This window comes from Dermochelys coriacea, chromosome 8 (genome assembly GCF_009764565.3).
Source record: "Dermochelys coriacea isolate rDerCor1 chromosome 8, rDerCor1.pri.v4, whole genome shotgun sequence".
NCBI classification, from domain to species: domain Eukaryota; kingdom Metazoa; phylum Chordata; order Testudines; family Dermochelyidae; genus Dermochelys; species Dermochelys coriacea.
This window is the reverse complement of record NC_050075.1, coordinates 38,411,387-38,425,872: the sequence shown is the minus strand read 5'-3', so window position 1 is coordinate 38,425,872 and position 14,486 is coordinate 38,411,387. Positions and strand designations below refer to the sequence as shown.

General features: G+C 42.7%; 2 protein-coding genes and 1 pseudogene across 18 annotated transcripts in view; all 3 read right to left on the bottom strand.

Moving 5' to 3' along the window:
- The window catches only part of LOC119859844 (protocadherin gamma-C5-like), a 372,734-nt gene that overhangs the window by 130,277 nt on the left and 227,971 nt on the right, over positions 1-14,486 (bottom strand). The window contains exon 1 of one of the 17 annotated variants that reach the window (XM_038412596.2): positions 1,139-3,756. The exons of the other annotated variants lie outside the window; for them this stretch is intronic. Coding sequence (XP_038268524.1) covers positions 1,139-3,619 — 2,481 coding nt within the window. The 5' untranslated portion in view covers positions 3,620-3,756. Of the gene's footprint in view, positions 1-1,138; positions 3,757-14,486 lie in introns of those variants that run through there. 17 annotated transcript variants of the gene reach the window in all.
- Positions 1-14,486, bottom strand: part of LOC119859868 (protocadherin gamma-A10-like) — a 159,159-nt gene that overhangs the window by 117,958 nt on the left and 26,715 nt on the right.
- On the bottom strand, positions 4,974-10,793 carry LOC119859869 (annotated as a pseudogene).

Below are 14,486 nucleotides of genomic sequence, written 5' to 3'. Positions count from 1 at the left end.
TGTCCTTGGTCTTCCTCTTGCTTTTAATGTATTTGTAGAATGTTTTCTTGTTATCATTTATGTCTCTAGCTAATTTAATCTTTTTTTGTGCCTTGGCATTTCTAATTTTATCCCTACATACTTGTGTTATTTGTTTCTATTAATCCTTTACAATTTGACCTAGTTTCCACTTTTTGTAGGACTCTTGTTTTGAGTTGCAGACCTTTGAAGATTTCCTGGTTAAGCTAGGATGCTCCCTTGCCATACTTCCTAGCTTTCCTACACAGTGGGATAGTTTATTTGTGTACCCTTAATAATAATGTCTCTGAAAAACTGCCAACTCTCTTGAACTCTTTTCTCCCTTAGACTTGCTTCCCATGGGATCTTACCTACCAACTCCTTAACCCTGCTACAGCCTGCTTTCTTGAAACCCATTATCTTTATTGTGCTGTTTCCCTCCTACCAGAATCATGAACTCTATCATTTCATGATCACTTTCACCTAAGCTGCCTTCCACTTTAAATTCACAACCAGTTCCTCCCTATTTGTCAAAATCAAATCTAGAATATCTTGTCTCCTAGAAGCTTTGTACACCTTCTGAAATAAAAAAAAATGTCTCCAATACATTCAAAGAACTTGTTGGACAATCTGTGCCCAGGAACATTAAACAAGGCTCAGTTATTCAAAAGAAGCATTTTGAAGAGTATTACAAAAATACATGTTTCAGTTAGATAGCTTTCATATTTTTCTCTACCATCAGAAAAAAAGCATATCTTAAAGAAGATATATAAATGTTTCTGGACAATGTATTTATTCCAAGGAAAGCATTGAAATTAGAGGAAAGATGCTTTTCCCTTGAAAGTAAGAACTGTCTTGCAGTTAAGGCAATGGAAAAAGACTTAGGAGGTATAACTTTTTCCTTGGCTTACTTACATACTTCATTCATGACTTGCCAAGGCTCAGTTACTCCTATTATACCTCACATACTCGTGTAAAATGGAGATAACTTTCTCTGCCTTGCAGGGATGTTGTGACAACAAATTCATTCATATTTTGAGACCACGGATAATATGAGGATGAGGGAAAGACACCTAGACTTTCACAATAAAAACCTGTATTCTGCAAAGATATCATGTAAATAATGAAAACAGATACTCACCTCCCCAGTAGTCTCCGTCCCACCATGTAAACTGCTACTAGCTCCACTGCCCATAAATGACACACAGGAGCTGTCACTGCACAGTATATTCTCTGCCATCTGGGCACTGGGTTTCGGGAAAGTACATTTATTCCTCTTTAACTCCGAGGACAAGCACAGCTGGTAGGTATAAGGCAAAGTCCCATCTTCATAGTTTGGTGGGCACATAGAGCCGCTCTTTGGATAGGGGTCAGGACCAAAACACTGAAGCAATTTGGGATTTCCTGACCTTCGCAATTTCATCACAATGGCCAGTGTCACTGTCAGGAGAAACAAAAATGAGATCAAGGCTAAAGCCAGCACCAAGTAGAACTGTAAATCAGACTGAGATGCCGAGTCACCCGATTGGTCGCTCATTTCCGGAAGAGCCTCTTGGAAGTTCTCCGCAAACACCAGGCTGAGAGTCACTGTGGCGGACAGAGGCGGCTGCCCGTTGTCCTTCACCAGGGTGACCAGCCTGTGCTTCACGGCATCTCTGTCCGCAAAGGCGCGGGCTGTCCGGATCTCCCCGCTCTGCAGCCCCATGCTGAAGAGCGCCGGGTCCGTGGCCTGGAGCAACTCGTATGAGAGCCAGGCATTGTGTCCCGAGTCAGCATCCACCGCCACCACCTTAGTCACCAGATAACCTGCCTCGGCCGAGCGAGGCACCATCTCGAACAAGGCGGAGCCATCGGCTCCGACGGAAGGGTACAGGATGCGAGGGGCGTTATCATTCTCATCCACAATAAACACCCTGACGGTGACATTGCTGCTGAGAGGGGGGGACCCGCCGTCTTGGGCCTTCACTTGCATCTCAAACTCCCGGAATTGCTCGTAGTCGAAGGCGCGCTGCGCATAGATCGCTCCGGTCTGGGAGTTAATGGAGATGTAGGAGGAGAGAGGCAGCTCCTGGAGGTTGCTGCTCAGGATGGAGTAAGTGACTCTGGCGTTCCGGTCCAGATCCCGGTCTGAGGCTTTTACTCTGAAAATAGAGGCCCCCGAAGGATTGTTCTCTGGCACATAGGCGGTGTAAGAAGGTTTCTCAAAGACAGGGGCGTTGTCATTGATATCCGAGATCTGCAACAGGATGGTTTTCTGGGTGGAGAGGGGGGGAGAGCCTTTATCTGTGGCTGTGATTGTGATATTGTACTCCGGGGTCCTTTCCCTGTCCAGAGTGCTGTCTGTGAGGAGCTTGTAGTAACTGTTAGACGAAACCACTACTTTAAAAGGCAAATTGTGTTGAATGTGACAGCTGACTTCTCCGTTTTCTCCCGTGTCTTGATCACGAACTTTGATCAGAGCTATCACTGTCCCGGGTACTGAGTCTTCAGCTACCGGGCTGGACACGGATGTAAACGTCAATTCCGGGGCATTGTCGTTTTCGTCAAGTATTGATATTTGAACTTTACATTGAGTTGTTTGCCCACCTCCATCTCTGGCTTCGATCCCCAACATGTATTTATGTGTGTCTTCAAAATCCAAACTCCCTATATTTGTAATTCTGCCGTTCTCAGGATCTAAATGATATATTTTGCGAGCATTTTCTGGAGTGTTGCTGAATGAGTATGTAATTTGGGAATTTAACCCTTCATCCTTATCAATGGCTTTTACCTGAAGCACTAAGGAGCTCTGTGGTAGGTTTTCCCTCAGACTGACTTTGTAGACCTCCTGAGTAAATTCGGGGGGATTGTCATTGGCGTCAGTGACATTTACCCTAATCTGAGAAGTCCCAGATCTAACTGGATCTCCCCCATCCACGGCCGTCAGGATCAAGTGATGAGAGTTTTGCTTTTCCCGATCCAAAGATTTTTCCAGCACTAATTCTGGGTATTTATTTCCATCTGGGCTCTCCTTCACAGCCAGGGTAAAATGCGGGTTCTTTCTCAGCTGGTAACTCTGCACTGAGTTGATCCCGGTATCTGGATCTTGAGCAGATTCCAGCTGAAATCGCGTGCCCGGCAGTGCTAGCTCATTGATTTCTAAACTAATGTTACTGTTGATGAACTGCGGGGAGTTATCATTAATATCCTGGATTGCTACATTCACATGGAAAACATTTAAAGGATTTTCCACCACAGTTTCGAGTGTTAGGACACAAAGGGGTGTCTCCCGGCATATCTCCTCCCGGTCTATCCAGCCATTCACATACAGGTTGCCATTTTCCCCATTCACACTGAAGTATTGCTTTTCCGAATTGACACGGAGCTTTCGCTGCTGCAATTCTCTGATATTTAATCCCAAATCGTTGGCGAGATTCCCCACAAGGGAACCTTTCGCCATTTCCTCAGGTATGGAATAACGAAAGTGCTCCGAGACCGCCCGGCAGAACAAAGACAATAAGAAGGGAAACAACAGTACTTGCCGTGTGACTGCCCGGCTCGGCTCTCGGTACCTGATTTCCATCCCGGGCTCTGTCAGATTTCCTTGTTTATTTTGGTTATATCTGGTGTTTACAAATCCCATCAGGGCAAAGGAATCCGCGGCAGAGGGCTAAACATTCCGGTATTGTGTGCTCTAACGGCAGTTCCCTTTTCTCAGCCGGTCTGGGAAGGTCTCTCTGCTGTTTCCTCTGCGATCTGCGCTGTGTGACGGAGCAATCGCACTGCAGGAGGCTCCGGTGGATCTCCGGCTCCAGCCCTGGCTCCGCAGTGGCCAACAGCGGCACTCAGCGGGAGAATTGCAATAGCAGCAATCTTATCAAGGCGCCGGTGCAGTTTAGTCGCTTTATTTTCTAATTATTAATATAATTATAATCTAAAGAATATACTCAAATTGTGAAACACTGCACGTTTCTTGTTAACTGTAAACAACTCATCCCAGAGCAAAACTATACATATATTCTCAATTTTTTTTGTAGATATAGCTCTACATATGTGGAAGCTATGGTCTGAAATCTTGTCCTTTTCTGCAAGCTAATCCTTTTGATTTACTATAGAGAAAATAGCTGTCTGGTTAATCTAAAAAATGAATACGGATGATTTATAGTTCTAATTATTTTTAAACTATATCAAATGAGTTAGATACAAGAACTTTTCAACCCTTGCAAAAAGTTCTCGTTCATAAACCACAACCCTCAAATATCCACGTTCACACGTATGCGTGAAATGCCGCAATTGATAATTGTGAAATATTTGTCAGAAAGAATTATTTTCTTAATTGAGAAGAGCGGAAACGATTGCGGGTTTATGTACTTGATTAAGCATCATAATTAAAACCCATTTCGCACAAACATATACGTCCATTTAAGCTTCTCTTTTTTTCGAAAGAAATCTGCCCATTAAAAATGTATAACTACAAAAAGAAGAGGAAGAAGGTTCCACTTTCCTAAGTGATAGTGTACTTAAAAGCTAGGTTCTCTTATAAATTCTAATAAACAAAATAAAAGGAGACCAGAGGAACCCTTAAGCGTTCCATATATAAAGCATCCGTGGAATCGTGGGAATGTTCTCTGGAAAGCACTGCATACAAAAGCTTTTCCATGATGCAAATCTAAACTAGGACAATCAATCATGTCAGTGCAAGTCAGACCTAAATCTGTTACTATACGCCCATTATAGCAACATATTTCAGTAAGTTAAGAATTTATTTATATTAATATACATAGCTATAGATGCATCTAATTCTTCTTTAAAAGCATAACAAACAAGAATTAAAATATTCTCTCTGAAATGTTGAATTAATCAGTTAATCATAAATAAAGGTTTCTATAATGTTAGTTTCTTCATTATGTATTTCTATTCTCTCTCTGTATATAAAGAAAATTAGTAAAACCTAAAACTTCAAAACAAAAACCAAAATCCTCCCTAAAGAACAGTGTTTACTCCTAAAAGGGCAGGAAGCCAGACACCAGGAAGTCATTAAACATTAAAAAGATTGCAGAGCAATTTTTAAACTAAGAGATGGGGGAAAGCTGATTGCTGCAGAGGCGCATGTGGATCGGACAGAGACTTCTCTTAGAGGAGAGTCTATTGATAAAGATTCTCTAGGTTTTAGTCAGGAGGAGAGGATGGAAGAGGATAAAGTATAGGCCAGATCAGACAAGAAACATTCAGGTAAAAAAGAATCTGACACATCAGGAAAGGGCAGACAAATAAACAGTGGCAAGTTTTTAAAGTGCTTGTACACAAATGCTAGAAGTCTAAATAATAAGAGGTGAACTAGAGTGCCTCGTGTTAAAGAAGGATATTGATATAATAGGCATCATAGAAACCTGGTGGAGTGAGGACAATGAACGAGACACAATCATTCCGGGGTACAAAATATATCGGAAAGACAGAACGGGGGCGGAGGGGGGGGGGGGAGAAGCACTATATGTGAAAGAAAATGTAGAATCAAATGAAATCAAAATCTTAAATGAATCCACATGTTCCATAGAATCTCTATGGATGGTAGTTCCATGCTCTAATAAGAATATAACAGTAGGGAACTATTATCGATCACCTGACCGGGACAGTGATAGTGACAATGAAATGCTAAGGGAGATTAGAGAGGCTATCAAAATAAAAACCTCAATAGTTGTGGGGGATTTCAATTATCCCCCTATTGACTGGGTACATGTCACCTCAGGACGAAATGCAGAGACAAAATTTCTTGATACCTTAAATGACTGCTTCTTGGAGCAGGTGGTACAGGAAGCCACAAGGGGAGAGGCAACTCTCGATTTAGTCTTGAGTGGAGTGCAGGATCTGGTCCAAGAGGTAACTATAACAGGACCACTTGGAAATAGTGACCATAATATAAGAACATTTAACATTCCTGTGGTGGGAAGAACACCTCAACAGCCCAACACTGTGGCATTTAATTGCAGAAAGGGGAATTATAGAAAAATGTGGAGGTCAGTCAAACAGAAATTAAAAGGTACAGTGACTAGAATGAAATCCCTACAAGCTACATGGACACTTTTCAAAGACACCATAATAGAGGCTCAACTTAAATGTATACCCCAAATAAAAAACACAGTAAAAGAATTAAAAAAGAGCCAGAGTGTCTTAACAACCATGTAAAAGAAGCAGTGAGAGATAAAAAGGCATCTTTTAAAAAGTGGAAGTCAAATCCTAGTGAGGTAAATAGAAAGGAGCATAAACACTGCCAATTTAAATATAAAAATGTAATAAGAAAAGCCAAAAAGGAGTTTGAAGAACAGCTAGCCAAAAACTCAAAAGGTAATAACAAAATGTTTTTTAAGTACATCAGAAGCAGGAAGCCTGCTAAACGACCAGTGGGACCCCTGGACGATCGAGATACAAAAGGAGCACTTAAAGACGATAAAGTCATCGCAGAGAAACTAAATGAATTCTTTGCTTCAGTCTTCACAGCTGAGGATGTTAGGGAGATTCCCAAACCTGAGCCGTCTTTTGTAGGTGACAAATCTGAGGAATTGTCACAGATTGAAGTCTCACTAGAGGAGGTTTTGGAATTAATTGATAAATTTAACAATAACAAGTCACCGGGACCAGATGGCATTCACCCAAGAGTTCTAAAAGAACTCAAATGTGAAATTTCAGAACTATTAACTATGGTTTTTAACTTATCCTTTAAATCAGCTGCTGTAGCCAAATGACTGGAAGATAGCTAATGTAACACCAATATTTAAAAAGGGCTCTAGAGGTGATCACAGCAATTACAGACCGGTAAGTCTAATGTCAGTACCATGCAAATTAGTTGAAACAATAGTAAAAAATAAAATTATCAGACACACAGAAGAACATAAATTGTTGCGCAAAAGTCAACATGGTTTCTGTAAAGGGAAATTATGTTTTACTAATCTATTAGAGTTCTTTGAAGGGTCAACAAACATGTGGACAAGGGGGATCCTGTAGACATAGTGTATTTAGATTTCCAGAAAGCCTTTGACAAGGTCCCTCATCAAAGGTTCTTACATAAATTAAGTTGTCATCGGATAAGAGGGAAGATCCTTTCATGGATGGAGAACTGGTTAAAAGACAGGGAACAAAGAGTAGGAATAAATAGTAAATTTTCAGAATGGAGAGGGGTAACTAGTGGTGTTCTCCAAGGGTCAGTTCTAGGACCAATCCTATTCAACTTATTCATAAATGATCTGGAGAAAGGGGTAAAAAGTGAGGTGGCAAAGTTTGCAGATGATACTAAACTGCTCAAGATAGTTAAGACCAAAGCAGACTGTGAAGAACTTCAAAAAGATCTCACAAAACTAAGTGATTGGGACACAAAATGGCAAATGAAATTTAATGTGGATAAATGTAAAGTAATGCACATTGGAAAAATAACCCCAATTTTACATACAATATGATGGGGACCAATTTAGCTACAACTAATCAGGAGAAAGATCTTGGAGTCATCGTGGATAGTTCTCTGAAGATGTCCATGCAGTGTGCAGCGGCATTCAAAAAAGCAAATGGGACGTTAGGAATCATTTAAAAAGGGATAGAGAATAAGATGGAGAATATCTTATTGCCTTTATATAAATCCATGGTACGCCCACATCTTGAATACTGAGTACAGATGTGGTCCCCTCATCTCGAAAAAGATATATTGGCATTAGAAAAGGTTCAGAAAAGGGCAACTAAAATGATTAGGGGTTTGGAACAGGTCCCATATGAGGAGAGATTAAAGAGGCTAGGACTTTTCAGCTTGGAAATGAGGAGACTAAGGGGGGATATGAAAGAGGTATATAAAATCATGAGTGGTGTGGAGAAAGTGAATAAGGAAAAGTTATTTACTTGTTCCCATAATATAAGAACTAGGGGCCACCAAATGAAATTAATGGGCAGCATTATTTGTTTTATTTAAAACAAATAAAAGGAAGTTCTTCTTCACACAGCACACAGTCAACCTGTGGAACTCCTTGCCTGAGGAGGTTGTGAAGGCTAGGACTATAACAGGATTTAAAAGAGAACTGGATAAATTCATGGAGGTTAAGTTCATTAATGGCTATTAGCCAGGATGGGTAAGGAATGGTGTCCCTAGCCTCTGTTTGTCAGAGGGTGGAGATGGATGGCAGGAGAGAGATCACTTGATCATTACCTGTTAGGTTCACTGCCTCTGGGGCACCTGGCATTGGCCACTGTCAGTAGACAGGATACTGGGCTGGATGGACCTTTGATCTGACCCAGAATGGCCATTCTTATGTTCTTAAGTTTTAAGTCCAGTTGGGACTTTGCTATTAATTTTATGTGGAAGGTATTCAGATAATACGATGCTAGGTGGCAGTAGATAGATAGATATTGCAACAAAGACAGTGATCTAACTGCACGTTTCCAGATTTTGATGCACATTTTAATATAAACCATATTATTATTCAGAGCTATGATAACTTCCCCACAAATTGGGAGACGGGAACTCAAAGAGTCAAACAGTTGCGAGTTTCTCCATCTGCGGAGCCTCAGGGCCATTAACACTATGATACAGGTAAAGAACAAGCAGGAAACGGAAGCCACAGCGATCATCAAATACAAGGTGAGACTGGACTGAAGGTCTGCAGGCGCTGAGAGGCTGCTTAAATCGGAGAGGATTTCGGGGATGCTGTCAGCCACCACAACCGTGACAGTGGCCGTGGCAGAGAGAGGGGGCTGCCCGTTGTCCTTCACTAAAACCACCAGACTTTGCTTGAGCGCATCTTTGTCTACGAAGTAGCGAGCTGTCCTGATCTCGCCGTTGTGGAGTCCGACAGAGAAGATCCCCGGCTCTGTAGCCTTCAGCAGCTGGTAGGAGAGCCAGGCGTTCTGCCCGGAGTCTGCATCCACCGCCACCACCTTAGTGACCAGGTAACCCGGCTCGGAGGAGCGAGGGGCCAACTCCACTCCCGTGGAGCCATCGGTGGGAAAGGAGGGGTGTAAGATGTGTGGGCTGTTGTCATTCTGATCCAGTATAAAGAGAGTGACGGAGACATTACTGCTGAGAGGTGGGGAACCCCCATCCTGAGCCTGCACTTGGAACCGAATCTCCCGGAACTGTTCGTAATCGAAGGAGCGCAGAGCGTAGAGAGCCCCAGTCTCGGAGTTAATGGAGATGGAGGAGGAGAGCGGAGCTTCCTGGATCTGACCCTGGGTAATAGAGTAAGTGACTCTGGCATTTTATCCCCCAACCCAGCATCAGGGTCACTCGCCCTCAGGATGAAAATGGAGGCTCCTCTCGGGTTATTCTCAGTGACATCGGCAGTGTAGGACGTTTTATAGAAGAGGGAACCGTTGTCTTTCGTGTCTAAAATCCGGAGTGGGATGTGGTGGCTATAGAAAGAGGAGGAGACCCATTGTCCATGGCGGTCACTGTGATGTTGTATGCAGCCACAGGTTTCAGAGTAGCAGCCGTGTTAGTCTGTATTCGCAAAAAGAAAAGGAGTACTTGTGGCACCTTAGAGACTAACACATTTATTTGAGCATAAGCTTTCATGAGCTACAGCTCACTTGTCCAGGGCTCCGTTTGTCACCAGACTGTAATAATTCTCGAAGGGTTTCTTCAGCTGGAAGGGGAGGTTGCTGGGTGTGGAGCACATGACCTCTCCGCTCTCTCTTGAATCTGGATCTAGCACATTTAAAAGGGTGATGACAGTTCCGGGGGGAGAGTCCTCGGGGATCGAGTTGATAAGAGAGCTGAGAGCGATTTCCGGAGCATTTTCATTCACATCAGACCACAACGACAACTTTTGATCTTTCAAAAAGAACTTCCAGTCATGCGCTTGCACTTCCATTTCATATCAGGCAGATTCCTCACAGTCCAGGTTCCCCAGGAGTGTTACATCTGCCGTCTTCGAGTCCAAGTGGAAAAGCGTTATCAATTATCTTTCTAACTGAATATTGCATTTCTTTATTTATTCCTTCATCCGGATCAGGCGCTTTCACTGTCACTGCTGTGAACCCTATAAGGCACTTTTTCCAGAACACTCAGTTTGTAGACAGGTGACTAATTGTATTGTCGTATTGTCATTTGCAGCCTCAACAATAACTCTGATAATGCTAAGTGCCAGACCTGACGGGATCTCCTCCGTCAGTGGTTGTAAGGGTTAGATTGCAAAGTCTGTTCTTCTCTGTCCATCCACTTTCCCAGCACCAGTTCCGCATATTTAACACCATTGGATCTACTTTGCACAATCAGACAGAAATGCCTATTCGTGCTGAGTAGATAGCCCTGGAGAGAATTAATGCCTATACGTGGGTCTTGCGCCTCCTGAAGTGGGAATCGGGTCCCCGCCACTGTTAATTCTCTGACTTTTAACTCCAGTTCCTTCTTTTGGAAGCTGGGAGCATTATCATTAATATCTTTTATTTCAATATCAGTTTCATAAAGTTTCATTTCATCCTCCACTATAGCCTCACAATTTAACAAACAGTTCTCCATCCGGTCAGCTCTGACTATCCTTTCCGTGCAGATTAAATGGTCTCTCTTAAAATTCCAAGCAAATACTGAGTCTTACCTCTTGACACAAAGCGTACTCCGCTGTCTGAGAGCTCTTTTATATCCACCCTCCGCCCCTCCCCCCCGATCATTTGTGATGTTCCCCATGAAAGACCCTTTTTCCATTTCCTCCGGAATCGAATAGCGAATCTGCCCAGAAACTGATTCCAAACTGTAACCAATATAACGCAAAACAGGGCTCACCCTTCGCAGTGTCGTTGCTTATATGTTCCGGTCACTCTTACGTTGATGTGGAGATGCCGCCCATTCTCCGTCTGGGAATGTCTCTGTTCTGGTTTTATATCTGGCCTAATGTTTCCGACAGTATCACTTGTTAAACCTTAAACTGTTGCCGTCGAATATCGCCCCTTATTATTCCAACCAGACCCGCTGAGTGAGAGAGTCAGACGTGTTCTGGGCTGTGACATACTGAGGCGGAGCTGGCCGGATCTCTCCTGGCATTAGTCTGCCTAATTGGTGAACAGCAGAGCTCAGAGTTTCAACCAAGAACTGCAGAAGTTCGCTGAAGTTTTTCGATTGGTATTTATAGCAAACAATAATGACACACGCTCCCTGCAAGTTTTTAATATGATATTTTAAAATGTAAATATGTTACTTTTCACTTTTATATAAATAGGAGAGTCTACTGGCACATAAGGAATGAACAAAAGTGTTGCTGATGCAGAATTTCTTTATTTTCCATACAAATATTGGAATAATATTTTAATATGGTTGTCCATGAATTTTACACACACGTTTGTTTATAATAATCATGCATATGTCACCTTGACCAATCGGTCCTTCAGCCCTCATATAGCTTTGTGCTGGGAGAGCAGCTGAGCCCTGCTTAAGGGGTGGGGCTTCTGTCTAGGGGTCCTATAAAGGTAGCCAGCCAGTCAGGCAGCAGCACAGGAGCTAGCAAACAGAGCTCTAAACAGGGGAGTTTGTATTGTGGTGCTTGTTTGGGGTTTGTTTTTGCTGTAGGGGGTGGTGTTTTGGTGTGCCTTGTGTTTCCCAGATTAACAGGATTTAGGTGGGAAGGTGATGACAGATATGAAGGCAGCTGTGGGAGTGACTCCTGTAGTGGAAGACACATTGAGGATGACTGGATGTGGAAGCTGTGGTATGTACATGATCCTGGAGGGGGGAACCGGTAAGTGTTTTTTCTGCATGAAATGTCGTCTGATAGAGCTGATGGAGGAAAAGATCCGAGGTTTGGAGATGCAGGTGGAAAGTCTGGTTGAGTTTAGGAAGGGGTTTGAGCAGATGATGGAGCAAAGATATGAGGTATCTGAAGGGAAAAGCTCAGACTCACGGATGGAAGCAGGGCTGGGGAATTTTGAGGGGAGACTGGGTGAGGAAAGTGGTCAGTGGAAACATGTGACTCAAAGAACCAGGCAGAGGAAAAGATGGGCTAGTGAAGGAGAAATAGAGCTTAGGAACAGGTTTGCAGAGTTGGAAAATGAAGAAGGGGCTCAGCAGGTACTTGTTGAAGGTGGAAGGGTAAGGAAGAAGAGAAGAGAGGCTAGTCCTATAGGAAAAGCGGAAGAGTCAAGGGAGACTAGACCAAATATAAGCCCCAGGAGGATACAGGATGGGTCGAAGAAGATTATAAGGGAAAATAGGAATGGAAAGAACTTGCAGCCAGAGGGAACAGGGGAGAGACTGGAGAATAGCACAGTCACCAGGAAAAGGCAGGTCTATGTGATCGGGGACTCTTTATTGAGAAGAATAGACAGGCCTGTAACGAGAGCTGATCCAGAGAATAGAAGGGTGTGCTGTCTTCCGGGTGCTAAGATACAGGATGTAGACCTGAGGTTGAAAAGGATCCTAAAGGGAGCAGGAAAGAATCCCCTAATTATCCTTCATGTGGGAACAAATGATACGGCTAGATTCTTGCTGGAAAGTATTAAGGGAGACTATGCTAGGCTGGGGAAGACGCTTAAGGAAATTGAGGCTCAGGTGATCTTTAGCGGGATCCTTCCTGTTCCTAGAGAAGGGCAACAAAGGTGTGACAAGATTATGACTGTCAACAGATGGCTTAGGCAGTGGTGCTATAAGGAGGGCTTTCGGATGTATGGCCACTGGGAGGCATTCACGGACAGAGGACAATTCTCTCGGGATGGACTTCATCTGAGTAGGGAAGGAAATAGACTTCTAGGATCGAGGCTGGCACAACTGATAAAGAGAGCTTTAAACTAGGAATTAGGGGGACATGGATGGGAGATGTCCAGGAAATCTCCACGCCAGATTTTAGCATTGAGAGGGAAGAAGACGAAGTAAGAAAGAATACAGCTGTGGGTAGGAGAATGTATATAAGGAGCGAGGGAGGTGTGGATACTAGTCTAATAGGTTATACTGGCTGTAGAATGACTGTGCCTAATAGGGTACAAAATGTGAGTGAGGCCAAACAGCAAAAATTAAGATGTTTATACACCAATGCGAGGAGCCTAGGTAACAAAATGGAGGAACTAGAGCTACTGGTGCAGGAAGTGAAACCAGATATTATAGGTTTCAGAGTAGCAGCCGTGTTAGTCTGTATTCGCAAAAAGAAAAGGGGTACTTGTGGCACCTTAGAGACTAACAAATTTATTAGAGCATAAGCTTTGAGCTGTAGCTCACGAAAGCTTATGCTCTAATAAATTTGTTAGTCTCTAAGGTGCCACAAGTACTCCTTTTCTTTTTGCAGATATTATAGGGATAACAGAAACATGGTGGAATAGTAGTCATGACTGGACTAAAGGTATTGAAGGGTATGTGCTGTTTAGGAAAGACAGAAATAAAGGTAAAGGTGGTGGAGTAGCATTGTATATCAATGATGAGGTAGAATGTAAAGAAATAAGAAGCGATGCAATGGATAAGACAGAGTCCGTCTGGGCAAAAATTACATTGGGGAAGAAAACTAGTAAAGCCTCTCCTACGATAGTGCTTGGGGTGTGCTATAGACCTCCGGGATCTAATTTGGATATGGATAGAGCCCTTTTTAATGTCTTTAATAAAGTAAATACTAATGGAAACTGTGTGATCATGGGAGACTTTAACTTCCCAGATATAGACTGGAGGACCAGTGCTAGTAATAATAATAGGGCTCAGATTTTCCTAGATGTGATAGCTGATGGATTCCTTCATCAAGTAGTTGCTGAACCGACTAGAGGGGATGCCATTTTAGATTTAATTTTGGTGAGTAGCAAGGACCTCATAAAAGAAATGGTTGTAGGGGACAATCTTGGCTCAAGTTATCATGAGCTAATTCAGTTCAAACTAAATGGAAGGATTAACAAAAAATAAATCTGCAACTAAGGTTTTTGATTTCAAAAGGGCTGACTTTCAAAAATTAGGGAAATTAGTTAGGGAAGTGGATTGGACTGAAGAATTTATGGATCTAAAGGTAGAGGAGGCCTGGGATTACTTTAAATCAAAGCTGCAGAAGCTATCGGAAGCCTGTATCCCAAGGAAGGGGAAAAAATTCATAGGCAGGAGTTGTAGACCAAGCTGGATGAGCAAGCATTTTAGAGAGGTGATTAAGAAGAAGCAGAAAGCATACAGGGAGTGGAAGATGGGAGGGATCAGCAAGGAAAGCTACCTAATTGAGGTCAGAACATGTAGGGATAAAGTGAGACGGGCTAAAAGTCGAGTAGAGTTGGACCTTGCAAAGGGAATTAAAACCAATAGTAAAAGGTTCTATAGCCATATAAATAAGAAGAAAACTAAGAAAGAAGAAGAGGGGCCGCTTAACACTGAGGATGGAGTGGAGGTTAAAGATAATCTAGGCATGGCCCAATATCTAAACAAATACTTTGCCTCAGTCTTTAATAAGGCTAAAGAGGATCTTAGGGATAATGGTAGCATGACAAATGGGAATGAGGATATAGAGGTAGATATTACCATATCTGAGGTAGAAGCGAAACTGAAACAGCTTAATGGGACTAAATCGGAGGGCCCAGATAATCTTCATCCAAGA